The sequence below is a fragment of the Melanerpes formicivorus genome, unplaced genomic scaffold, assembly GCF_026170545.1.
Source record: "Melanerpes formicivorus ecotype bairdi unplaced genomic scaffold, bMelFor1.0.p_v2 SCAF_45, whole genome shotgun sequence".
NCBI lineage: Eukaryota > Metazoa > Chordata > Aves > Piciformes > Picidae > Melanerpes > Melanerpes formicivorus.
In genome coordinates this window covers 3,167,187-3,194,406 of record NW_027142397.1, presented here as the reverse complement: position 1 = coordinate 3,194,406, position 27,220 = coordinate 3,167,187, and the positions used below count along the sequence as shown (strand labels likewise).

At 52.0% G+C, this 27,220-nt stretch overlaps 1 protein-coding gene across 1 annotated transcript in view; it reads left to right on the top strand.

Moving 5' to 3' along the window:
* The window catches only part of CSMD2 (CUB and Sushi multiple domains 2), a 376,465-nt gene that overhangs the window by 222,478 nt on the left and 126,767 nt on the right, over window positions 1–27,220 (top strand). The window contains exons 13-14 of the mRNA XM_068159296.1: window positions 10,711–10,893; window positions 24,608–24,934. Coding sequence (XP_068015397.1) covers window positions 10,711–10,893; window positions 24,608–24,934 — 510 coding nt within the window. The remainder of the gene's footprint in view (window positions 1–10,710; window positions 10,894–24,607; window positions 24,935–27,220) is intronic.

Here is a 27,220-nt window from a genome sequence, read left to right as displayed (position 1 = left end):
GGATGGTACCCAAAGGGCAATGTGGGCACAGTCTTTCAGCCTCTTGATAAACGTGCTGCTTCCCCCACAGCACAGCACATAAAGTCTTGAGTGATCTAAGGACTTCCTCCTGCTCCTCTCCATCTCCTCTGAACTTTGGATCTATAAGGAGCTTGACTTTTTCCTTCTCTGACTTGCTTTGATGTTATTGATGGCTTGATCTATGGCAAGGCTGAGCTGCTCCTGCTCCCTGTGACCCCAGCAGTCAGGTTTGGGGATCACCAGTATCATTCATGCTTTGGAGCCCTGGTGTGTGGAGCTTCCAAGGTCAACTGTGCTTCTCCCTTCCCTCCTCAGCAGCTTCACCTGCACAGCTGCTGCCTGGTTTGCTGTGCTGTAGCCTCCTGGAGAAGACAAAAAGGGAGGCTTCTGGTTTTGCTGTCCCTAGATGAGCTTTAAAGGAGAGAGCCTTCCCTGGGTAGTGCCAGTCCTTTGCATGCATGAGAAGCAGAGGGGTTCTTTGTTCACCATTCAAATCTTTTCTCCCTTTCTGGGCACCTTTGGAGGTGTGTTTTTGTTTGGCCAGCAGCTGTCTGACCTTGCAGGGCATCACCAAAGAACTGCACTCTGCACCTGAGGTCTCAGGGGAGACCTTATTGCTCTGTACAGCTACCTGAAAGGAGGTTGGAGCCAGGAGGGGGTTGGTCTCTTCTCCCAGGCAACCAGAAGTAGAACAAGAGGACACAGTCTCAAGCTGTGCCAGGGGAGGTTCAGTCTGGAGGTGAGGAGAAAGCTCTTCCCAGAAAGAGTAATTGGCCCTTGGGATGTGCTGCCCAGGGAGGTGATGGAGTCCCCATCCCTGAGGGTGTTCAAAAGAGGCTTGGATGTGGCACTTGGAGCCATGGTTTAGTTGCCAGGAGGTGTTGGGTGAGAGGTTGGACTTGATGATCTCTGAGGTCTTTTCCAACCTGGGTGGCTCTACGATCCCACGCTGGCTGGCTCTGTCCTGAGGCTGAGCTAACCTCCCCTCAGCCAGCTCCATAAAACTCTTTGCAGGAGGGTTTTTCTTGAGGGTTTGTGGGGGGTTTGTGTGTGGTTATTTTATCCTTTACAAATGCTTTGAGTTACAAAGCAGGAGCCATTTGAGCAGCAGGCAATTAGCACTTGCCAAATCCACTCTGAAGCGCTCTGCAGCTCACACCTTCCAGGAGCGCTCTCAGAGCCACGCTCCCTCCTAGTTGCAGGAGGGAAATGGCAGCTCATGGAGCTGCAGGAAGTCAAGACCACCCCCCCAAAAAACAAATGAAATAAAGAAGAAATAAACAAATCTGCCTGCTAGAAGGGCAGAGGGTTGCTTCTAGAAGGTGTTTAAGCAGGCATCCAGCCTAACCCGGGTTCTGCACATTGGCCACAACAACCCCAGGCAGTGCTACAGGCTGGGGTCAGAGTGGCTGGAGAGCAGCCAGGCAGAGAGGGACCTGGGGGTGCTGGTTGATGGTAGGCTGAACATGAGCCTGCAGTGTGCCCAGGCAGCCAAGATTGCCAATGGCATCCTGGCCTGCATCAGGAACAGTGTGGCCAGCAGGAGCTGGGAGGTCATTCTGCCCCTGTATGCTGCACTGGTTAGGCCACACCTCGAGTCCTGTGTCCAGTTCTGGACCCCTCAGTTTAGGAAGGAGGTTGACTTGCTGGAACGAGTCCAGAGAAGAGCAACAAAGCTGGTGAGGGGTTTGGAACACAAGCCCTATGAGGAGAGGCTGAGGGAGCTGGGGCTGCTCAGCCTGGAGAAGAGGAGACTCAGGGGTGACCTTATTGCTCTCTACAACTACCTGAAGGGAGGTTGTAGACAGGCTGATGATGGTCTCTTCTCCCAGGCAGCCAGTACCAGAACAAGAGGACACAGTCTCAGGCTGCGCCAGGGGAGGTTCAGGTTGGATGTTAGGAAGAAGTTCTATACAGAGAGAGTGATTGCCCATTGGAATGGGCTGCCTGGGGAGGTGGTGGAGTTGCTGTCATTGAAGGTGTTCAGGAGGAGACTTGATGGGGTGCTTGGTGCCATGGGTTAGCTGTTTGGGTGGGTTGGATTGGTTGATGGGTTGGACACCATGATCTTGAAGGTCTCTTCCAACCTGGTTTGGTTTATTCTAATAAAGGTTATTCTAACCCAGTGAGGCTTTGGTGTGGCGTTGCAAGCGTAGTGCAACCACCAGGCCTCTTGCTGGAGCTGAAGCAGTTACACCTAAGAGGATCTGTTGATGCCCAGACTCAAGGGCCTGTTGGAAGGAATGTGCTGAGGAGGGCAGTGTGCTGGCAAAGTATTAATGGAGGGAGTTTTTTTGTGTGTGAAGGGATGGAGTCAGCCAGGTCCTTTGGCTTGGCTTGGGAGTGAGTGAGGAGAAAAGGGTTTGCATCAGGAGGAGCATGCAATAAAACCCAGGGGGGCTGGATTCAGGCTTTCCCAGAGGTGCACTGCGGGATTAAGGGCAACCAGCAGCAGAACAAGAAGACACAGTGTCAAGCTGTGCCAGGGGAAGTTTAGGCTGGAGGTGAGGAGAAAGTTCTTCCCAGAGAGAGTTGTTAACCATTGGAATGTGCTGCCCAGGGAGGTGGTGGAGTCTCCATCCCTGGGGGTGTTCAAGACAGGCTTGGATGTGGCACCTGGAGCCATGGTTTAGTTGTCAGGAGGTGTTGGGTGATAGGTTGGACTCGATGGCCTCTGAGGTCTTTTCCAACCTGGTTGATTCTATGATTCTATTCTATGATGCTGGAGAAGGGTCTGGAGAAGAGGGCTGGTGAGGAGCAGCTGGGGGAGCTGTAGTTGATCAGCCTGGAGAAAAGGAGGCTGAGGGGAGACCTCTTTACTCTCTACAGCTCCCAGAAAGGAAGTTGGAGTGATATGGGGATTGGTCTCTTATTTTCTAGTATCAGGTGGTAGAATGAGAGGAAATAGCCTCAAGCTATGCCAGGAGAGGCCTAGGTTGGAGCTTAGGAACAATTTCTTCTCTGCAAGAGTGGTCAGGGATTGGAACAGGCTGCCCAGGGAGGTGCTGGAGTCACCATCCCTGGAGGTGTTCAAAAAACACCTGGACTTGGCACTTTGGGCCATGGTTTGGTGGCCATGGTGGTGTTGGGTCGATGGTTGGGCTGGATGATGACCTCAGAGGGCTTTTCCAAGCCCACCAACTCTGTGATCCCATGGCACAGACACCCAGCAGGTGCCAACTCCTTGTCACGAGGTTGATGTTCAATTAAGCTGTGTCAAACTTTACCAGCTGAGGATCTGGCTCTCTAATGCTCATGGAGACTGCTTCTGCCTCTCCAGTGGCTCAGCTGCAGCCACCTTTGGCCTTTTGGAACAGGCCTTTTCTTTCAGAGCAGTGAGCAATGGGTTTGGACTTCCAGGGCTTGTCAGAAGACATTTATATTAAGCTTCACTTTGCTGGAAAAGTCCTTTCCTAACAGCTCCATGGGCTGATTGATGCTGCAATTTAGTGCTTGACTTGTGAGAGGGTTTACAGCCTCCTGGGGTCCTGGGGCTGATCTTCTCCCCTTCTTTCCTTTAATCTCAGATGGCTTGTTCTGAGAATGCCTTCCCCATGGAGCTGCTGCCTTCCACAGCCATCCAAATGCTTCTTTGACCCACTGGAAAGGTTGGGAATAAATAGCTCCTTCAGGTAGCATCTTGACAAGTTCTTGAGGAATTTAGGGTCCACTGAAGAGGTTTCAGACTGCCACAATCTCATCCACAAGCCTCCTGCAGCCAGGTGCTGCAGAGGGACTTTTCATCAGGGTGTCTGGAGACAGGAGAAGGGGGAATGGTTTAGAGAAGAGGCAGAGCAGGGTTGGAATGGAGCTGAGGAAGAAGTTTAGCCTGGAGGAGAGGAGGCTCAGGGGAGACCTTCTTGCTCTCTACAACTACCTGAAGGGAGGTTGGTGCCAGGTGGGGGTTGGTCTCTTCTCCCAGGCACCCAGCACCAGAACAAGAGGACACAGTCTCAAGAGCTTTAGGCTGGAGGTGAGGAGAAAGTTCTCCCCAGAAAGAGTAATTGGCCATTGGGATGTGCTGCCCAGGGAGGTGGTGGAGTCCCCATCCCTGGAGGTGTTCAAAAAAGGCTTGGATGTGGCACTTGGAGCCATGGTTTAGTTGCCAGGAGGTGTTGGGTGATAGGTTGGACTTGATGATCTTTGAGGTCTTTTCCAACCTTGTTGATTCTATGATTCTTTGATTCTTCAGCAGGAGGTTGGTGAGACTCTGGAATGGGCTGCTCAGGGAGGCTGTGGCTGCCTCCTCCCCTGGGAATGTTCAAGGCCAGGCTGGATGAGGCCTTGAGCAGCTGAATCTAGCTGAGAGGTGACCCTGCTCATGGCAGGGGGGTTGGAGTAGATGATCTCTGAGGTCTTTTCCAACCTGAACCATTCTATCACACCTGGTCTGATGGGCTGAAGATATTTGGTCTCCCTCACAGAGGAGGTGTGAGGGGAAAAAATTACTGTGTCTACTGCTGGTGAGCTTGAGATTATTAGGAGCAACCAGGGAGGTGGTGGAGTCACCATCACTGGAGGTGTTTAGGAAGAGACTGGATGGGGTGCTTGGTGCCATGGTTTAGTTGATTAGATGATGTTGGGTGATAGGTTGGACTGGATCATCTCAAAAGTCTCTTCCAACCTGGTCCATTCCACTCCATTCCATTCCATTCCATTCCATTCCATTCCATTCCATTCCATTCCATTCCATTCCATTCCATTCCATTCCATTCCATTCCATTCCATTCCATGAAAAAGTCAATCCACAGCAGAGAATTTTGTGGCAAGAGACAGAAGTGTTAGGGAGGAAAACAACCCCAAACCAAACCACCCCAGACCCAAAGGCAGATTTTCATTTGGTCTTCCCTTTAGGTGTCCTTTTTAACCTCAAATAACCATTTAACATCAAAACTGGATTTAGAGGCACTGATTTCCTTTGCATTTCTGGGGGAGTTGGGTTAGTTTGGGCAGAGCTGGCTGAGATCTGTGTTCTGAGCTCCCCAGCATGCTGCAAGCAGGGGATGATTAAACAATATTTATTGATGCTGAAATGCTGACTAAGTGTTTGGCTCTGCAGAGCTTAGCTTTAGAGCTGAAATTTAGCCCCATGGTGCTAAGAGGCTTAGGAGCTCTGCAGAGCTGGAGCCTGAAGATTTCCTCTGCTGCCCTATCTGGTGTTAAATCAAAGTGGTGCTGCCTGAGGGGTTTGGTGGGGTGAGGTGGCTGGGCTGCCATGTCTGAGTATATGTCATAGATGCAGAGCTGCCTGCAGGACAGCTGCAAGTCAATGTGGTCATGCACCCTGTGCTCCCTGGCATGCAGCAGGGGCTTTGGTTCTGCCTCCTGAGCTGCTCTCAGCTTTACTCCAAGCCCAGGTAACTTTGCATAGCTTCACAGAATGGGTTGGGTTGGAAGTGACCTCAAAGCTCATCCAGTTCCAAGCCCCTGCTATGGGCAGGAACAGCTCCCACCAGCCCAATTTGCTCAAGGCCTCATCCAGCCTGGTCTTGAACATCTCCAGGGAGGGAGCATCCACCACCTCCCTGAGCAACCTGTTGCAGTGTCTCCCCACCCTCACCCCAGTGAATTTCTTCCTCATCTCCAGCCATGTCCTGTCCATCTCAGTGCTGCTGGCTGCTGGTTGGGGCTGAGCAAACAGTGTCTCAAAGCCTGAAGGGACCTGACCTACCAGAGAACATGGTTAGACTACAGGGATTGAAGCTTGAGGAGGAGAGATTTACACTGGAGATGAGGAAGAAATTCTTTCCAGTGAGGGTGGGGAGGCACTGACACAGGTTGCCCAGGGAGGTTATGGATGCTCCCTTCCTGGAGGTGTCCAAGGTCAGCTTGGATGAGGTCTTGAGCAACCTGGGCTCGTGGCAAGGGCTTGGAACTGAATGATCTCCAAGGTCCCTTCCAGCCCAAACCATTCTCTGAATCTCTTCCCCAGAACCTTGAAGGAGTTTTGGTGCACTGCTTCCCTTGCAGCTCCAAACCCTCTCCTTTCCTTCCAGAGCTGAGTCAGGCAGGGGGCAGAAATTCCCACAGAACCCCAGGGAAAGAGTGGCCTCATTTCTTTCTTTCCCTTTTTGTGTTGGGCTGACTGCAGTGGTTCTGTGCAGTGGGCAAAGAAGGTTCTTGCTCTCATTAGTCACTCTGGAGGTGTGGGCTGCCTCCTCTGCACTGAGCAGAAGGATCCAGGTTCTCCCTCACCCACCAGCAGTACCATAACATTCTAGGGGGGTTGGGGGAACATTTTTTGTGTGTGTTAGGGAGGGGGAGAGAACAAAATTAATTAGCAGTAAAACTTCAGCCCCAAGAATTCTATCCTACAATGCTGCTGCTTGTCAAACTCTGCTGTGCATGATATAATATTTGATGGAGGAGCTGTGAGAGGTTGGTTTCAGCCTGTTTCATTTCACTCATGTCAAAACAGTTGATTTAGGTGCTCTTGTTTAGTTTTGACTTCTCTCATCCTAATGTGGAAATGATTTGACTTAAACATTCATCAGGAGGAATGGTTCAAGGCTGATTGCAGTAACAGGTTTGGATGTTCCCCTCCCCTGAATCATTCATATTTGGGGGGGGGGGGGAGGGGAGGGGAGGGAAGATTTCTGCCCTGCTCAATATTTCATGGGTTTTGTCTCTTTATGACAAGAGCTGGAGGAACCAGGAGGGAATTTCCCAGGGTTTAGGTGGGAAGGGAGCTTTGAGATCATCATAAGGGAGCTTCAAGAGCCTGAAGATTTCCCCTGCTGCCCTGTCTGGTGCTGCCTGAGGGGTTTGGTGGGGTGAGGTGGCTGGGCTGCCATGTCTGAGTATATATCATAGATGCAAGTACAGAGCTGCAGAGCTGCCTGCAGGACAGCTGCAAGTCAAGGTGGTCATTCAGCCTGTGCTCCCTGGCATGCAGCAGGGGCTTTGGTTCTGCCTCCTGAGCTGCTCTCAGCTTGCAGTCCAAACCCAGGTAACTTTGCATAGCTTCACAGAATGGTTTGGGTTGGAAGTGACCTCAAAGCTCATCCAGTTCCAAGCCCCTGCTATAGGCAGGGACAGCTTCCACCTGCCCAGGTTGCTCAAGGACTCATCCAGCCTGGTCTTGAACACCTCCAGGGAGGAGGCAGCCACAGCCTCCCTGAGCAACCTGTTGCAGTGTCTCCTCACCTCCTCTGTCAAGAATTCCTTCCCAGTATCACAGAGTTGCATTTTTTTTGCCCTCTCCCGGTGCTGGCTTTGTTTGCATGCTGTTAACAAGGAGCACAGGTGCAGGGTGGAAAACCTCAGCTCCAATTTGTCATTTCTCAACCATTCATGAGCCTGTGATTTCACTCTGGCTGCAGAGATGTTCCTGCTGGGTTCATGTGGTGTGACAGAAAAGCTCTACACGAGCTCACAAGTGAGGGAGGAGACCATCCAGCAGTGCCTCCAGAGCACCTCTGTTGCCTTTCTTCCACCTCAGCAGAGGGTCAGAAGGGAGCTGTCCTCTCTTGGCTGCCTTTTCCCTGGCTCTCTGGTAGCCTGAGCATGGCCTGGTTTTACAGAAGCAAGGAATATGCTGAACACTTTGCAGCTCCCTTGGGCTTCTGCACCAGCTGGAGCTCTTGCCATGGCTCTCTGCACAGCCCCATTCGTGGTGCAGTTCCCAACCTTCTGGGGTGCATTCAGAAGAGTGTGGCCAGCAGGTCCAGGGATGTTCTGCCCCTCTGCTCTGCTGTCATGAGGCCACATCTAGACTATTAGGTATAGTTCTGAGCTCCCCAATTCAAGAAGGACAGAGAACTCTTAGAGAGAATCCAACAGAGATCATGAGGATGCTGAAGGGCTTGGAGCATCTCTGTGAGGAGGAAAGGCTGAGAGCCCTGGGGGTGTTGAGCCTGGAGAAGAGCAGCCCCAGAGGGACTGAGCAATGCTCAGCAAGAGCTAAAGGGTGAGGGCAAGAGGATGGGGCTGGGCTCTTCTCAGTGGTGCTCAGTGAGAGGACAAGGGGCAGTGGGTACAAGCTGGCTACCTCTTCCTTCAAGTGAGTCCCCACACCACACAGCTTGGTGCCATCAGCAGCCTTGCTGAGGGTGCATTCTAGCTCCCTGCTGCTGTATTTCCAGGCTTTAAGGTGTGGGAAGGGAAGAAATAACACAAATGAGTTTTTTCCTGGCTGTTGGTGTGCAGCAGCAAACGTTGAGGCTTTCCTGTGTCTCTCCCAGGGCCCATTGATAGATCTCCCTGCTGCCCTTTGATCCTGGGACTAGTTTCTGAGTTGGAAAGCTGACTTTGCTCTGCATGATCTGCACTCTCTGCCTCCTGCTTTGCTTTTGGAGGCTGCCATCCAGTTCAGCACTACTTTTAAGATCTGAATGAGAATTAGAATTAACCAGGTTGGAAAAGACCTTTGAGATCATTGAGTCCAACCTATCACCCAACACCATCTGATCAACTCAACCATGGCACCAAGCACCCCATCCAGGCTCTTCCTAAACACCTCCAGTGATGGTGACTCCACCACCTCCCTGGGCAGCACATCCCAGTGGCCAATCTCTCTTTCTATGAAGAACTTCTTCCTAACATCCAGCCTAATCCTCCCCTGGCACAGCTTGAGACTGTGTCCTCTTGTTCTGGTGCTGGGTGCCTGGGAGAAGAGACCAACCCCCACCTGGCTCCAACCTCCCTTCAGGCAGTTGCAGAGAGCAAGAAGGTCTCCCCTGAGCCTCCTCTTCTCCAGGCTAAGCAACCCCAGCTCCCTCAGCCTCTCCTCCCAGGGCTGTGCTCCAGACCCCTCCCCAGCTTTGTTGCCCTTCTCTGGACACTTTCCAGCATCTCAACATCTTTCCTAAACTGAGGGGCCCAGAACTGGACACAGGACTCAAGGTGTGGCCTCAGCAGTGCTGAGCACAGGGCAGAATGAGCTCCCTGCTCCTGCTGGCCACACTGTTCCTGATGCAGGCCAGGATGCCATCTGAACTGTTTGCTTTGACTTGCTTGTGTGTGTGTGTGTGAGAGTGTGTGTGTGTCCCTTATGTGCAAGTACAAATCCTAAAACATCTGGATCTTCAGAGTCTGTAGGAAGAGATCTAAATCCTGGCTAACCTCCCCTCCCCCCCCTCTTCATTTTCAGGCAGGAAAAAAACTCAAACTCCCCCCAAAAAAGGACTTATTTCATGAAAACCTTACTAGTAATTTATGTTAAATTATCTGGGGGCTGCTTGATGAGCTGGCAGTGACTTTTTGAGCTCAAGAAGCACACAGCAGTGGCAGCAGCTTAGGTGCTCTGGTGGCTTTTCTTCAGCACACACCTGTCTCCAAGCTGCCTGGAGTCAGCATGGTAATGAGCTGCCTGTTGTAACTCCAAACCCGATTGGAGCAGGGGATGGAGCCCTGCAAATGCCAGAGGATGCTGATTTCCCTCTCTACAAAGAAAATGTCACAGAAGGAATTTCCAATGTGGGGGGAAGACATGGCATAAAGGAGCAAAAAAAAAAGAGGAGAAAAGCCCAAGCCAGGCTGATGGGAGATGATGGGGGATAAAACAAACCCAACAACCAACAGCCTAGAGAGGGTGGAAGATGAGATGGATGTGGAGCAGATGAATAATGGGGGAGTAAGAAGGCTGTGAAAAACAAAAGAGGAATGAAGGTTTGTAGCTAACAGTGATACAGAGCAGGCAGAGCAGGGGGGGCTTTGGAAATGAACTTGTAGAGAGCAGGAGATAACAGAAAGCTGTGGCTGTGATTTATTGGGAGGCAGAAAACATGTTCAGCAAGAGATAACTCTGCATCTTGTGTGCAGGGAGGTGTCAGGCAGCTGCAGGAGGACCATACCGAGAGCTGGCAGGTGGGGGTGGGAAGGAAGAAATGGAAATGAGGAGGGGGAGAGAGCAGGGGGAGTCTGTTCCAGTCCATAAACACCTCCCCCCAGCTGTGACCTCCAAGGCTGTCCTGCTCTCTGGGGAAGGGTCTGCTCTCTACAGCTACCTGAAGGGAGGTTGGAGCCAGGTGGGGGTTGGTCTCTTCTCCCAGGCAAGCAGCACCAGAACAAGAGGACACAGCCTCAAGCTGTGCCAGGGGAGGTTCAGGTTGGATGTTAGGAAGAAGTTCTTCCCAGCAAGAGAGATTGGCCATTGGGATGTGCTGCCCAGGGAGGTGGTGGAATCACCATCTCTGGAGGTGTATAGGAAGAGCCTGCATGGGGTGCTTGGTGCCATGGTTTAGTTGATTAGATGATGTTGGGTGATAGGTTGGACTGGATGATCTCTGAGGTCTTTTCCAACCTGGTTAATTCTAATTCTCATTCAGATCTTAAAAGTAGTGCTGAACTGGAGGGCAGCCTCCAAAAGCAAAGCAGGAGGCAGAGAGTGCAGATCATGCAGAGCAAAGTCAGCTTGGTCAAGTCTAGTCTAGTCTAGTCTACTCTACTCTACTCTACCCTTGTCTCGTCTAGTCTAGTGTACTCTACTCCTACTCTACTCTAGTCTACTCTACTCCTAGTTTAGTCTAGTCTAGTCTACTCCTAGTCTGGTCTAGTCTACTCTACTCCTTGTCTAGTCTAGTCTAGTCTACTCTACTAAGGAGCAGCTGAGGGAACTGGGCAGGGGTTGCTGTTTAGTGTGGAGAAGAGGAGGCTGAGGGGAGGTGTTGCAGCAGCTCCATGTCACAGCTTTTCTCCATGCAACTTCTCCTTTTCTCTGTTGTGTTTTTTTGTCTCTTTCTTTCCCAGAGATTGACCAAGGGAGCTGCGGTGACCCTGGGATCCCAGCCTACGGCAGGAGAGAAGGATCCACCTTTCGCCACGGGGACAGCTTGAAGTTTGAGTGCCAGCCTGCCTTTGAGTTGAAGGGCCAGAAAACAATTACCTGCCAAAAGAGTAGCCAGTGGTCTGCTCAGAAACCAGTTTGTGTTTGTAAGTCAGCGAGGAGATGGCTCTGAACTACCTTGATGGTGCGGTGAGGTGCTCACGGAGCCAGGATGGCTGTGCTCTGGGCTCGGTACCCAGCCTGGGGAAGTGCTGATGGTGGCAGAGATGGCACCAGACTGCAGCTTCACAGGACTGCAGCCATGGGGAGAGGTTGGTTTGGGTCTTCTCTCGGCAAAGAAGGGATGTGCAGCAGGGACCAGCAGCCAGATGGAGATCTGGGATTATGCTGGGACCCTGTGCTCTCTCTTCCCTACCCCTCTGCCCTCCTGGCATTCTGGTTCAGAGCCCTTCTGGGGAGGAAGCAAGGATCTGATGTCTGAGACAGGAGGCCTGACATGGACACAGACACACCCACACAAAATATTTCAAAGCTGATTCTATTTTGGGCCATTTAATTTTCCTTCATTATCTGACAATATTCAGCTCCCCTGCTGCTGCCCCTCGGTTCTTCATTTGTTGCATGAGTTCTCAGCAGAAGTGGGAAATGATGCTCTCAGGATTAGCTTTTCAGACGGAAATGGGAGTGAGATGCACCTTCTCTGCTGGATTTTAATGGTCTCACTGTCCTCTGGAGATGCATTGGGCAGTCTGCTGTGTTGTGTTGGCACCCAGAAGCAGTGGTGGGTTAGGGCATTAGCAGAACACACTAAAGTTGCTCTCTTTTCCCCAAGTGGTGACGAGGAAACTCTCCTTTCTGTCTCACCTCTACTTGGCTGGATGGCTGTGTTAAAGTCTGTGCTTTTGAAGGGGAGTGAAACTGAACCTAACAAAACCAAACAAAGAACAAACAAGAAAGAAGAATCCAGTTGAGCAACAGAGGGCAAAAGTGTAGGGAAAATGGCTGGGGAGAAACCAGAAATGTTCCCTTTCAGCAGCTTGTGCTCCCTGGGCTGCTGTTAGGTCCTCCAGGAGAAGCTGCTCCTTTGCAGCATGGCAGGGGCTGATCTGTACCAAAGAGATCACTCAGCTGAGGGAGAGCAAACTTTGTCACTTCAGAGCTGAATTTGGGTTCTTCAGGAGCTGGGGGAGAATGTGGGCAACCAGTTGCAAGTGTGTGCCCTTCTTTGCAAGCACTGATTTAGGCTCTGAGCATTTGAGGGTCTCTCTCTGGGGAAAGGAAGCAATTACCTGGGGAGTTTGGCCTTTCCCAGATGCCAGGGTTCCCTGCCTCCTTGCTTTTCTCTGTCAGAGGATCAGCTGATGGGGAAAAGGGAGACTTCCTGGCTCTCTGAAGTGGGAAACATCAGGACTGGCTCTGTGCTTAGCATCACAAGTTGAGTGTTGGGTTAGTTGTTGGTTATTATTTCCCCCCACCCCACCCCTGTTTCCCAGAAGTTGAGGTGAATTTCAACAGCTGATGGTTTGCTTTGAGCTTCTTGATGATGGTTTGCAGTGAGACTAAACCTATTGTTTGTGCCCAGGCTGAGAGGATTGGATCAGAGCAGTGCAGAAGAGAGACTTTCCAGTAAAGCAGGATTATGCTTTCTGTAGGTAAATACTGAACAGGGGCAGCAAATCAAGCCCCAGTCAGCAGCCCGTGCAAAGCACAGCACAGCACAGGCAGGAAGCTTTTGCTTCAGAGGGTTCCATTGTGTTTTGTTCTCTGTGGCTTTCCAGCTTTGGGGTATTTATGAATCAAGAAGGCATCATGTAGGTGAAGGGGGAAAAAAAAAGGTCTTTCATAGCCCTCCCTCCAGCTTTGCTCCTCTGCCTTTCTTCCAGACAGCATCACTTCAGTCTGCATGAATCGGGAGAGGTTAGATGACAAAATGTGTAACCTGGCATGAAATCCATAGTGGGATTAGTAACAACTCTCTGTAAATGTTGGGAGACCATTAAAATGTGTTGGGTGGGGAAGGAAGGGGAACCTGATTGATGTGCTGCTGGTTGGGATATGCAAACAAGCCAGGGCTGCTGATCCTGGCCGCCAAGGCGTGACAAATGCAGAGGGAGATTAAGCGGCACGCCGTGGTGCATCCTGCTGTCCCCAGCAAATTATTTATGAGCAGACAGGATTTATTGTGGAGAGCTCATTTCCTGGGGCTGCCATGACAAAGCAACACAAACCATTTAGGTAATGCAGCTGCTTATTGCAACGGGTTCTTAATTCGCCGCTGTCTGCGCCTCCCTGATAACAACCCTTCCATCTTCATCCTCCCCCTTGTCACTGCGTCCCTTCACCAGCCAGGCTGAGTGCTTGAGGAGCTCTGCAAGGCCTCCTTGCTGTGTGTCTTCTGCAAATCCCTTACTAAGCAAGGGATCCCTGGCCCTGTCGTGCCTGTCAGATGACCTCCAACGAGCTGAGGCAGCTGCAACGATGATGCTGGCGCCTGGGAAGCTGTAGGACTGTAGCTGGATGAGACACCACAGGCGTCTAGGGTAGGTTTGGACTGGAGAATAGGAAGACATTCTGGACAGTGAGGGTGGGCAGACACTGGAACAGGTGGCCCAGGGAGGTTGTGGATGCCCTCTCCCTGGAGGTGTTCAAAGCCTTAAGCAGCCTGGGCTGGTGGAGGGTGTCCCTGCCCATCCAGGGGGAACTGGATGATCTCCCACTCTGTGAATCCATGAATCTATCTGTGCTCTGAACCTGGTGTCTGCTTCTGGCAATGGGGGTGTCTGGTGACTGGATGTTGAAGAGCCCTTTCATTCTTCTGCAGCACCTTGCAGTGTTCAAATCAGCTTCATGGTTACCACAGAGGCCGCAAAGATGCTGAGGGGCCTGGAGCATCTCTTCAGGCTGAGAGACCTGGGGCTGGTTAGCCTGGAGAAGAGCAGCCTGAGAGAGGATCTGATTAATGGTGATTAATGGTGATCAATAGCTAAAGAGTGGAGGTCAAGAGAATGGGTCTGAGCTCTTTCCAGTGGTGGCCAATGACAGGACAAGGGGCAATAGCCACAAGCTGGAACCCAGGTGGTTTCACTTGAGCTTAAGGAGAAAGTTCTTTGCAGTGGGGGTGCCAGAGACCTGGAGCAGGCTGCCCAGAGAGGTTATCTCTGGGTCTCCTTCTCTGGAGACTTTCCAAACCCACCTGGATGTGTTCCTGTGCAACCCAGCCTAGGTGAAGCTCTGTTAGCAGAGGGCTTGGACTGAACGATCTCCAAGAGGTCCCTTCCAACCCCTACCACGCTGGGATTCCGAGCTTTTCAAAGTCGCTGCTTAAAGTGCTATCTGCCTAAGACTAAGGCAGTTCCCACAGCCCTGGCCAACCCAGGCCACTGCTTCCCTGCAGGGCTCTCTTCAGTTGTCTTGAAGGACAACAGAATGGGCTTAGGAGAGGTGGTGCAGCTGAACGCTACCGAAGGCAAACCATTGTGCTCTGGAGCTGAAGCTCGCGCTCCGCCGGGAGGAACTCAGGGGATATAATATTCAAACCTGAGCCTGCACTTACCTGTGGCTGAGGAGATTATTAAGCTTATAAATGGGGAAGCAGCCCATAATTACAGCTATAAGGGGAAGCTGGTGAGTTGTTGAGTCGCTGCAGCGAGCAGGATGATGAGAGCCTGGCTCGGCGGCAGCGGGGAGCGAGGGCGATTCAGTGGTGCCATAACTTCCAGATGCCTGGCTGGAATGACTGCTTAAACTCACTCACATATCATGGGGCAAAACTCATTACCTGATTTTTATGTCAACTGTGGCCGTGGAAGGCCCTGCTGCAAAACATTTTCTATGGCCAGGAGTCTGTTTCAGCAGGTTGGTGTTTGCAGTCGTCCCCTCTGCAGGGCACCGTGCTCCCAGGGGGGTTCTGCAGCACTTCAGTAAGGCTTGCAAGGTTCTTTGCCATTCCTCTCCAGCATCTTTCCTTCCTTCCTTCCTTCTTTCTTCTCCTGCTCTTCCTCCTCCTCCTCCTCTTTGTGCCTGCAGCTTTGCCCTCTGAGCCCATGACCTGCAGCTCCTGGGTTTCCAGTCCTGAGTGGTTGACTTGCGCCAAGCAGTGCCGTCACCCGGGGTGGGAGCACGTTCTGGCATCAGCTGGCACCACCTTAGATGTGGTTTGTAGGCAGCACACTGAGTAAAGGCAAAGCTTTTGCCTTATTTTACCCATCCTCTGCCAGCTGCTTCGGGAGAGCCACCAAAACACTTTCTACTCTGGCACAGGTTGAGTTCCGTTGCCCTCAGGCTTGAGCTCCCTGGACCCGTCGTGTGTTCTAAGGGTGAAGCAGCCAAAGTGAACCCAACCTTAATGTTCTGCTTCCTGTGCACCAAGCAAAGCTGGGGGGGGAGGTTTCTGCACTAAAGTGTGGGGGGAGGAAGGGTGTGTTTGTTTGGCACCACTTGAGCACGACTCCACCAAGATGGGGAGCAGATGTGTGTGTGTCTCTGTGTGTCTCTGTGTGTGTATGTGTGTGTGTGTCTGTGTACACAGATCTGTGGGGATGGCCAGCTGAAGGGGCTGGAATCTGAGCTGTGCTGTTCATGAGTACTCCTGGACTCCTCCAGACACTTTACATCCCTTGTCCTGACCCAGCTGCAGGGCTCTTGGTCTTACTTTAGGTTCTTTACTCTTTCCCAGTGACTTTCTCTTGGTTGTGTTCTCATAAACTCTCTTTGTATTACAGACCTCAGAGCAGTAATTGTGCATAATGTGCCTCTAAAGAGAGCAGAAGGCATTGCCCAAAGCCTTTCCAATTGAAATTATGTTAAGCTGTGTGTTTTCTTCTCTGCCTTTGGAGCAGATGTCATGCTTGCTTCCCATCTTGTTCACTTGGAAGCCTCACCCACGGTCCACTTCTCACCAATTTGCCTGTGGTTGCTGGCAAGAATCACAGACTGGCTTGGGTTGGAAGGGATCTTAAAGACCACCTAGTTCTAACCCCCTGCCATGGGCAGGGACACCTCCTGCCAGCCCAAGTTGCTCAAGGCCTCGTCCAGATGGGCTTTGAATAACCCCAGGGTTGGAGTCACCACAACTTCTCTGGGCCCCTGGAGCAGCATTGAGCCCCTGACTCTGCCTGGACTCTAATGGGGCATTGGGGTCTCAAACCAAAGTGTCACCACCAAACCCTGGGTGCTGTTGAGAGTTGTCTTTGAGGTGGCTCCAGCAGGAGGTGGCCCAGCCCAGGGCCTCCTGTCCCTCCACACAGGTGTATGGCACTCATACACCTGTCCTCATCAAGGAAGTAGGAATCTGTGCATTTTCCCAGTGGTTTTCCTTGACAGTGTAAAATCTTCCTTCTCCTTAGCAGTGCTGACTCCTTTTTTATTGCTGAGCCCACACTGGGTCCGTTACACCTGCTGAATATTCTGAGCTCCTCCTTAGAGAGGTTGCACCTCCCAGCTCCAAGCTGAGCAGCAGACCTTCCCTGTGCCCCTGGCTGCTACCAGCACTCAGGATGAGTAGCTGGAAATGCAAAGTGCAACTGATGCTTTTCCCAGCAATGTCCTCATCAGAACCCCATCAGTTCAGACCATGTGACCAGGCTTTCATTTAGCTCTAAATTAAATTATCACTTGGCCAGTATTTCTCTCTTCTGGGGGAGGGGGGTTTCTTTTCTCCCTTCCCTGAACCACTGTTGACAGCAACCTGTGGAGCCTTGCCTGTGAAGGATGATCTGGAGCAGAGTGTGTCTCTTAAATCATGATTTGCCTGTTAAAATGAAATAGCTTTGTGATGGAGAGCAGCTGTGAGGGAGACAGCAGTGGGTGCTCCATGGCTAGACACAGACTGAGAGGTTGGTTGCTTCTTTCTGGAGATCTCTGGGAACCAGGACTTCTTTTCCAGTCTGTGTCAAGGAGGTGGATGGTGAAGATGATCAGAATGATCTTTTATTGCCCAGGAATTGCCTCACCACAAGAAAGACATGAGTCCAAAAGGAGGACCACAAAGATGAGGTAAAAAAGAGGGCCACAAAGATGAGCCAAGGGTTGGAGCACTTCTGCTATGAGCACAGGCTGAGGGAGCTGGGGGTGTTCAGCCTGGAGAAGAGAAGGCTCCAGGGGGACCTCAGAGCTGCCTGCCAATAGCTGAAGGGATCCTGCAGGAAGGCTGCAGAGAGACTTTTCCTGAGGGTGTCTGGAGACAGGACAAGGGGGAATGGTTTGGAACTGAGGCAGAGCAGGGTTAGAGTGGAGCTGAGGAAGAAATTCTTCAGCAGGAGGGTGGTGAGGCTCTGGAATAAGCTGCCAGGGAGGCTGGGGATGTCTCCTTCCTGGCAGTGTTGAAGGCCAGGTTGGATGATGCCTTGAGCAGCTGAGTCTAGCTGAGAGGTGTCCCTGCTTATGGCAGGGGGGGTTGGAACAGATGATCTCTGGGGTCCCTTCCAAGCTGAGCCATTCCAGGATTGAATAAACCTGCAATCAGAAAGCTGAGAAACTTTCCTTTCAAAGGAACTGAGGCTTTGTTCACCAGAGAAGTTTGTTGGGTTTTATCCTCTAGCATCTCATTCTCCTGCTGCAGCCTGATCCTTTGTGTTGCTCTTCCTATTATTTACCCTTAATTCCTCTTGCATTCTGCAGTGCTGATGGAACAGTTTATGCTAACTCACACAATGTTTCTGCCTCCTGCTGTAAACAGGTTTTGCTTTCCTAGCCAGCACTGGGCTGGTTTGTCTGCCTGCCTCTCGCTGCTGCTGCTGCTTGTCTGTGGGGTTTGGAAGAGGTGGAGGGATGCTGTTAATTTCTGTTAATTTTTATGTCCAAGCTGTTTTGCCATGTGGGGGTTGGGGGTTTATTTTCCACATTCATTTTTTTCCTGATGGATGCTGCTGTGAAGCAGCCTGCTGTAAACTCCCTGAGACAAGGGCAGAGAGGCATTTTCCTGAGCCCTGCCAGAGCGTTGGGAAAGGGAGCTGGTGGCTAACCCTAACCTCTGCAAAGCCACTGGTTGCATCCTGGGGGGTTGCAGCTGGAAACCTGCCCAGAAATAGGCTCCTTGCCTGCCACTTCCAGGCCTGAGATGGTTTCTGCATGGGGAGTCATAGAATCAGAGAATTGTTTTGGTTGGAAAAGCCCTTTGAGATCATCCAGTCCAAGCATCAACCCAACCCCACCGTGGCCATCAAACCATGGCCCCAAGTGCCATGGCCACAGGTTTCTTGAACACCTCTGGGGATGGGGGCTCCACCACCTCCCTGGGCAGCCTGTGCCAATCCCTGACCACTCCTGCAGCAGAGAAACTTTTCCTAATGTCCAACCTAAACCTCTCCTGGCACAATTTCGGGCCATTACCTCTCCTCCTATCACCTGCTTCTAGAGAGAAGAGCCCAACCCCTACCTGCCTCCTGTCAGAGAGCTGTAGAGAGCCAAGAGGTCTCCCCTCACTCTCCTCTTCTCCAGACAGATTCCTCACACAGATGTGTGTCCTTGAGGAGCCATCAACACCTTCTGCTTGCCCTTGATCCGAGCTGGGTCAGAGCAGGGGAATTGGCGCTGAAATGCTCCTTATCTCCAGCCCGTTCCCCCGAGCCCCTGGGATCCATCCAGCCTTTCTCTGGCAGTGAGGGAAGCAAATTAAACGCCAGCAGGATTACCATGATCCCTCTGCACACGCGGGATTGGAGCTTTTGTTAACAACCTCCTTTGGTGCTTGCAGCCATGTGAGGCTCTCCCCTTCTTCATTTTAAGCAAGGCACTTTCCCCTCCAAGCCCTGGCTCTGCACTGCAGCCCTGCTTTGTCAGAGCACTGAGATTTCAATGTTTGCTTAAGTAGCTTTAGGTGCTTAAGTGCTGTGCTGGGCAGGAAAGCTCTTAAGCACCTTCTTAATGACAATGAATTAGGTTATAATCGTCCCCTACAAGCTCCCCAGGTGTTTCAGGGGGTGTAACCTCTATGAAGCATTCCCTTTCCTTCTCTGTGTCTCTGGAAGAGGACTCTTCACCCATCCCTCTGCTCTCCATGAGGCTTAGAATCATAGAATCAATAAGTCTGGAAAAGACCTCAAAGATCATCAAGTCCAACCTCTCACCCAACACCTCCTGGCTACTAAACCATGGCTCCAAGTGCCTCATCCAATCCCCTCTTGAACACCTCCAGGGATGGGGACTCCACTACCTCACTGGGCAGCACATCCCAATGGCAAATCTCTCTTTCTATGAAGAACTTCTTCCTAACATCCAGCCTAAACCTCCCCTGGCACAGCTTGAGACTGTGTCCTCTTGTTCTGCTGCTGGGTGCCTGGGAGAAGAGACCAACCCCCACCTGGCTACCACCTCCCCTCAGGCAGCTGTAGACAGCAAACTTGTCTCAAGCTCATTCATCTTCCAACTGTCAGCTGAGTTGTGGAGTTTCCCTCTGTGTCTGTATCTGAGGAAAGCTCAGACTGGAAAAGACCTTTAAGGTCATTGAGTCCAATCATTGGCCTGACATCAAAAAGTCCTTGACCAAGCCATGCCCCTCAGCACTACACTGAGGACTCTTAAATACCTCCAGGGATGGTGTCTCCACCACCTCCCTGGGCAGCACGCTCCAACGGCTAACAACTCTCTCTGTGGAGAACTTTCTCCTCACCTCCAGCCTAAACTTCCCCTGGCACAGCTTGAGACTGTGTCCTTTGAGACTGTGTACTTGTTACCTGCTTGAACAGACCACCCCCCACTTCTCTACAAGCTGCCTCAAACCAGAGCCCTCTTTCTCCTTGGTTTTATGTTGTCAATGAGTTCTGCCTAGCACTTGTTGAGCCAGAAGTAATAACCTCCTGCTCCAGGTCTTCTCCTGGTTTCTAACAAGTTGCTGGGGGCTTGGGGCAGCCTGGCTCAGCAAAGAGCTTGCAGTGCTGAGGCTGAAGGGTGTGAGAGGAGGTTGAGGTGGTGATCCAGCAGATGTGGCCAGCTCTCAGGTCCTCAGCAGGGATGGTCCTCCTGCAGAGAGAGCCTGCACATGGGGAGAGCTTCAGTGGAGGACTTCGTGGTGATGTCAGACCACGTTCATGGGCACACAGCGCACCAGAGCTGCTTCCCAGCTGCTCTCTCAGCACCCACCAGGAGGATGCAGTTTATTGGGTTGTCTCCATGCTTGTTATTTCCCTGATTGAATCAGCTGGGCTGCTCCCCTGATGAGGTTTCATGCTGCTGCAAATGAGCTGCCCTGTGCCAAGGCATCTGCCCATATTCCTGACAGCAATTGCTCAGCATGATGAGTTGCTCCTCTGTGCATGAGGCTGAACCTGAAATGACACTTTCCTGCTTTTATCAGGCAAGGAGGCTCTCTCTGTCCCCCTTCCCTTATCTCCACAGCCAGAAACAGGAGTGTGCTGTGCATCGTGTGGCCGTTTCCAGTCTGGGCTGCAGACAAGTTCCTTCACACCTGCCTTGTTCTCCTGCAATGCTTTCCAGGGGAGGTCAGTGCTTGAGAAAGCTGCAGTGGGACATCTCCAGCCTGCAGGTGGAATCAATGTCTGCAAGCTTCTCCTCACAGCTCCTTCTGCTGCTCCCTGTGAGCAGAGCTTCACGTGTGGCTGAACCTGCCCAGCCACCTCTGCTGCACTCAATCACTGGTGTGCAGCTGCTGGCAGCCCAGTCCCTTCCACTCTTCCACACCACCCTTCCTGGTGTCACAGCAGCCATCCTTCAGGCATCCCAGGTGCTGAGGCCCTGGGACCACGAGCCAGAATCAAGTCCCAGCCTGTTGCAGATCCCAGCCTGCAGGAGGCAAATGCGGTGCAGCAGTTGGCAGAGGGCTCCGAGTGCTGCAGCAGAGGAAGGATGTTCTGCTAAGCCACCAAGGTGCAGAGCAGGGCAGGGACATAACAAGACCACTAACCTGCTTTGCCAAGTGGTGATTAAACTCTCATCTTCACGTGGACACTGCCAGCAGGTCCCAGGAGAGGCTGCAGGGGTGGGGAGGGTTCCCTTAAACTAGGCAGGGACACAAAGGAAAGGATCTTGTCTTTGTGCAGAAGCCCTGGAGCATCTCCTGACTAACAGATGGCTGCACAAACCCTGGCAGCCAGGCAGCCCAACAATGTCCTGGTGGGGACTGGCATCTTCCAGTGAGTTAAAGAAACTTCTGTTATTCCTGGTAACCCAACCACCATCCCTCTTTCAAGTGGGTGGAAATGAAACCTGCTTTGGTATCCATAAAACCCTTCTGTGTGCACAGAGGCTCCTCAGCAGCCTATTTTAAGCTCCCTGATGATATTTTTTCCTCGGGATCTGGTAGCCAAAGCCTGCCTGGTTTTCATTATTCTCAGCAGAGCTGCCCACCCCCGGGGAGCCTCACGCCGGCAGTGACAGCAGCTCCATCAGAGCCAGCTGAGGAGTTCGTTACCCTGAAACACGCACACCAAAGGGAACAAAGAAAGTTCTCCCAGTTCCTATTTGCACAAGGCTCGGGCCCCCCACCTCCCTCCCACTTGCTCTGTCGGTGCCTCAGAGTTTTCTGAAGGAGGAAGCCTTGTGATGCAGATGTGTTTATTGAAACAGAGGATCCAGAGAGAGGAAAACACAAAACGCGAAGCATTTTGCTTCTCAGCTTGAGCTAGTGCCCTGAGCCGGCAGCTCTGTTAGCAGTTGGGGCTCTACCCTTGCCCCAGCGAGGCATTGCTGCTTTATTAAGCAGCCTCCTGCTGAGCTCCTATTTTTCCAGTCCATCAGCAAGCTGTGCCTAGAGGAAGGATCTCCTTAAAAAGGAAAGGTAAGGCAGGAAAATCCATTACTGTCTCTTCAAGCTGGCTCTCAAGTGGTCAGTCTGTGGGGATGGTACCAAACAAAAACCCCACCAGAAAGAAAACAGGGGCTTGGTGTGTTTGTTTCCATGGAGACTGAAGTGATCACAACGATTCCCTGCTTGGCTTCCAGCCCCTGGACCTGGTGCCTTTCCCGTTCCCATGCGTTGCAGGTTTGCCCTCTCCCTGGGCTCGACCTTGCTGAGCCAAGATAAGGCATCTGGGGTCACCAGGAGCAGCCTGCAGGAGAAGTGAGGTGGTCTGTGAGGAGGCAGGGTGGTAGAATCCCAGAATGCCAGGTTGGAAGGGACCCCAAGGGTCATCTGGTGCAAGCTTTCTAGGGGATAGTGGAGCTGAAATGAGCTGGGGGCAGCACTCTGTCAGGCTGAGTCTTCAAAGTGCCCACTGCAGAGGACTCCACTGCTTCCCTTGGGAGGAGATTCCAATCTCTGACTGCTCTCATGGAGGACTATTTTCCTCTGGAGTCCAATGGGAACCTCCCCAGCACTGACTTGTCCCCATCACCCCTTGGCACTCCATGACACTCCTCATAAAAAGGGAGCTTCTACCCTCCTGGATTATCCTCAAAGCAAGAGGATGAAGCAGGCAGAGGAGCTCAGCTCTGCCTCCTAACATCAGCAATGTTCTCTAAATGCAACCATTCTAAACAAGCAGGATGGGCAGGGAGCAGCAGCTGCAGCTTCACTTTCTCCTCTTGCTGTTGTGGAGGCATCTGCCTGGTAGAGGGGAAGAGAACATCCAAAGGGATGTCTTTTCCATGGGACTCCATGGAAAATGGGAGGCAGCATCACCCTGGTAGCCAGCCTTAGTGTCCTGGTCCATGGATCTTGGGAAGGCAGAAGGAAAGAGGAACAAGTTGTGCCCAGACTGACCAGGCAGAGGCAGAAATCACTCGTGGCTGAAGGTGCAGGAGCAAGCAGCCACGCTGGTCAAGAACTGTTGGAAGCCTCCATGTTCACCTTGGTCCCCACTGGGGCTGTGGGGCAGTGCCCTCGTGCCACAGCCACATATCCCATTTGGCTTTCTACCACAAGGAGCAAAGAGCTGTTCCTCCCTTGGTTTACTGTGCCAGGGGAGGCTTAGGCTGGAGTTAGGAAGAAGTTCTTCACAGAAAGAGAGATTGGCCATGGGGATGTGCTGCCCAGGGAGGTGGTGGAGTCACCATCACTGGAGGTGTGATGGGGTGCTTGGTGCCATGGTTTAGTTGATCAGATGGTGTTGGGTGGTAGGTTGGATTTGATGATCTCAAAGGTCTTTTCCAATCTGGTTAATTCCCTTCCCTGCCCTTCCCTTCCCTGCCCTGCCCTTCCCTGCCCTTCTACTGCTCTGACTCAGGGCAGACTCTTGATGCTGTTTGGGAGGAGGTGGCTCTCCTCTCCTGGCTTTGGCAGGGGCTGTGTCTCTGCTGAGGGTTGCTGTGATTTATTCTGCTGTATTCATTTCACAAAGGGATTTTTGCTTTTGCAGTGTTTGATCAGCAACAACAATTATTGACAAAGGTCAGCACAAGCTTCTGAGTCTGAACCTGGGCCGTGCACATAATGAAATGTCCTCTCAGGACATTAAAGAGCAAAGCTAATAAATATGAATTCCAGCCCCAGGGCCTCAGAGTCTCAGGTATTCCTAACTCAGCAGTCCTTCTGGACAGGCCATGGTGGCAGAGCTGACCTCTGCCTGTCCCTCAGGTTTGCAATGGTTGCCTGCTCCCTGGGGCCGCTTTGTCCCCAGCTGTCCTGGAGGCGCAGCACAAGGCAGGGAGTGCTCAGCTCCCTTCCACCTTTCTTGGGTCCTCTCATCTTGGACTTGATGATCTCAAAGGTCTTTTCCTGCCTGGTTAATTCTGTATCTTGGATCTGATGGCACATTTCACTCTAGCATTGTTAAACAGCTTCTGCTTCTACCCAAGCGCCCAGCAAAGCTCTTCTGAGGTTGGTGTGGATCCCAGTGCAGCCCCAGACCAAACCCTCCCTTCCATGCAGAAGAAAAACTTCTCCTGCATCAAAAGATAAAGGTGAAGGCTCTTCACCTCACAGACACCATGATCTTGCTAACAGCAGTTGGCCTTTCCTGGGCTGGATGTGCTGAGCTCCCTGTGCAGCACCCATCCACCATAGCCACGGGCTCGGGACAGGGATGTGTGTGACAGTGGCCTTTGTCCTACAGGCTGGGGCTTGGCTGTCTGGGGACACTTGGGACCTTGTGGAGAACCAAAGCTGTCATTTGCTTCCCTGCAGTGGGGGCAGGTTCCATCCCTTCCTTTGTAATCTGTCCTGCTGGGTCACCCAGCAAAGGTCAATTTGATATTCTTCCCTCTCTCTGCTCTTCTTCCTTTTGTCAGCAAGTCCTCTGTGGCTGGTACTTCCCGAGATGAGACCCCAGCTCCGTGCTGGAATAGCTCTGCTTGCAACTGTCCCTCTTCTTGCCGGCTCTGTGGGACTGCAGGTCCTGGGGGAACCTTAATTTACCACTTTGGGTTGAAAAATCGATGGGAGGTGCCTGGCTCCTGCGAAGGCTTCCTGCCACCGAGACGTTTCTCCCCCTGTCTGAATACATTTGTTCCCAGCAACAACTCCAGGCAGATTATAGCAGGCTCACAGTGACAGAATTATTTGACAGCATCCCTTGATAGTTCAGCATCTAGAGCCCAAATCCTGAGGATATTTTGCAGTTTGTTTTCTCTTTAATCTGTTGCCTTTATTGCTGAGAGCAGGAAATAGATTGTGGAGCTCTTAGCCTTGATAACGTCATGGCAACGTCCATCTCCTCTGAGCTGAGACCATTAAGGGGTGAAGGAAGGCAGAAGGCAAATAACAGAGGGGAGGCTGAGCACTGAGCCAAATCCTTGTGTGAATGGCCAATTAAAACACCTGGAACTTTGCAGGCCTGGTTGGAGCTCAGTTTGGTTAAGTTCTGCCTTTTAAAGAGGATCAGTCACTGGCCCCTGGCAGTGAACGGAGCGCTGAGCCCAGCCCTTCCCTACCTGCCCCTGAGAAGCAAAGCCAGGGGAGGGGGCAGGCTGAGAGAGCAGCTTGGGGGAGCACGGTGCTGCATGGTTGATGGTGGTTTCTTCTTGCAGTTTCCTGCTTTTTCAACTTCACCACCCCCTCTGGCATCGTGCTGTCACCCAACTACCCGGAGGAATACGGCAGCAGCCTGCACTGCGTTTGGCTGATTATAGCCAAACCCGAGAGCAGGATCCACCTGGCCTTCAATGACTTCGATGTGGAGCCCCAGTTTGATTTCCTGGCTGTGAAGGATGGTGGGACTGCTGAATCTCCAGTGCTGGGAACCTTCTCAGGAAACCAGATCCCCTCCTCTCTGACCAGCAGCGGGCACGTAGCCAGGCTGGAGTTCCAGACTGACCACTCCATGGAGAAGAGAGGCTTCAACATCACCTTCACCAGTAAGTGCCAGATGCTTCCTGCTGGTTTTGCATTTCAAGCTTTACATTTTTGGTGGAGGCTTAACAAGAGCTTGAGCTCACTGCAGTCCCAAAGTCTGACTACTGGAACAGGTTTGCCCAGGGAGGCTGTGGATGCCCTCTCCCTGGAGGTGCTCAAGGCCAGGCTGGATGGAGCCTTGAGCAACCTGAGCCAGAGGGAGGTGTCCCTGCTCATGGCAGGGGGTTGGAACTGGCTGATCTTCAAGGTCCCTTCCAATCCAACGCACCACTCTATGACTTGACTCAGGAGATCATGAAAAACCTGAGAGGAAGCCTGAAAACCAGAGATGGCTTCAGGTTTATGGTTGGACAATTATGTGCAGCTTGGAGCTGACTGCACAAGTCCTTCCTGGCTGTGAAGTTTAAAGGGTGTCCAGTGATGTGGAAGGAAGAGTTTGGCCCTGGAAGGAAGTGTTTGGCCCTGGGTTATGCATCCATGGAGCAGCCAGGGTGTCTGTCCTCCCACCAGCTGCAGCTTGCAGTGTGAGGTGGGCTCTCATCTCTCCCTCTCTGTGCCTCTCTACTGCTCACTGAGGTGAGCTAGAGCTTTGTGGCCAGCTCAGTGCTGCTCAGGAGGAGCAGTTAGATCTGGGATGGTTGTGCTCAGCAGCCAATCCTCTCAGGCTTTGCTGGCACCTAAAAGCATGCAAAACTCTGCAGAGAAAGGCCAACCTGTGGCAGTGTTCTGCATGCTGAAGCCTTGACAATGCCACAGATTTGTTCCTTTGCCTTCACCTAAACCCAGCCCTCAAATCTCAGCCCAAGACTGTGGTAAATTCACGCTCCCATTGTCCTCTAATTTTCTAAAGAGCATTATTAAAGGCATTCAGAGAGCTGATAAATGACTTTGTTAGAGCAGCCTTCAGTGGCACAGCCCAATTAAAAGCCTTTCTGGCTCTGATTGCAACTCCTCTATTTAACAAAAAAAAACAAGACATAATCAAATATCAGAGGTCTTAAGAAAACCTTTGCCACACTGCAGCAGGGCTGAAGGTTCCTCATCAGATGGAGCAGCTTCTGGGTGGTGGTGTCACACTGCCAGGGCTGAGTCCTACACCTTGGGCAGTATTCACAGATGCATGGACTGGGTTGGGTTGGAAGGACCTTCAAGATCATCCAGTTCCAAACCCCCTGCCATGGGCAGGGACACCTCCCACCAGCCCAGGGTGCTCAAGGCCTCATCCAGCCTGGTCTTGAACGCCTCCAGGGAGGAGGCAGGCACAGCCTCCCTGGGCAACCTGTTCCAAGTTCTCCCCACCCTCCCTGTAAAGAATTTCTTCCTCCTCTCCAGTCTCTTCCAGCTTCAATCCATTCCCTCTCATCCTATCACTACAAGCCCTTGGAAAAAGTCCCTTCCTGGCTTTCTTGGAGGCACCTTTAAGGTACTTATGGAAAAGTTCTTTACTATGAGGGTGGTGGAACACTGGAACAGGTTGCCCAGGGGGAGGCCCTGTCCCTGGAGACAAGGTCAGGCTTGATGGATGGGGCTCTGAGCAACCTGATCTGGTTGGGAATGTCCCTGCTGACTGCAGAGGGTTGGAGTAGATGACCTCTAAAGGTCCCTTCCAACCCAGTGCTTTCCATCATTGTCTGATCTTGTGAGCAAGGAGACATCCAGAAATGCTGGTGCTGCCTTCCAGCATGCATCCGTGGGACAGGCCACACCCATGTTGGGAGCTGTGGCTCTCCCCTGCTTGAAGCCACCTTTTTAAAGCGAATTTGGTGGTATCACAGTATCACTTAGGTTGGAAAGGACCTCGAGGATCATCGAGTCCAACCTATCAACACAGACCCCATGACTAGACCATGGCACCAAGCGCCACGTCCAATCTCCCCTTGAAGGCCTCCAGGGTCGATGACTCAACCACCTCCCTGGGCAGGTGTTGTAAATGACTCTTTAGTGCAGCTGAAGTTAATTTCTTCTGACTGCTGGAGCTACTGAAAGGGAGCTCCTGAGTCCTCCTCCGGAGTCCTCCTCCGGAGTCCTCCTCAGACACTCTGCCATCCGCCCCTTCAGCTGAGGTACAAGAGGGGACAACGTTTTGCTGCAAGGGACAGGTAGCAGAGCAGAAGGAACAGGGTCAGGCTGTGTTTTCCCCTCTAGCAGTGCATCTAACAAGATGCTGGAAGAGTAACAATGCTCCAGGAGAAATCCAGAACTCCTCTGAAGGTGGTCGAGTGCATTAGAGATCCTAAAAGCCTCTGTGTGTAAGGGTTCTGGAGGCTTTAATCTTTCATGTGCTGCTC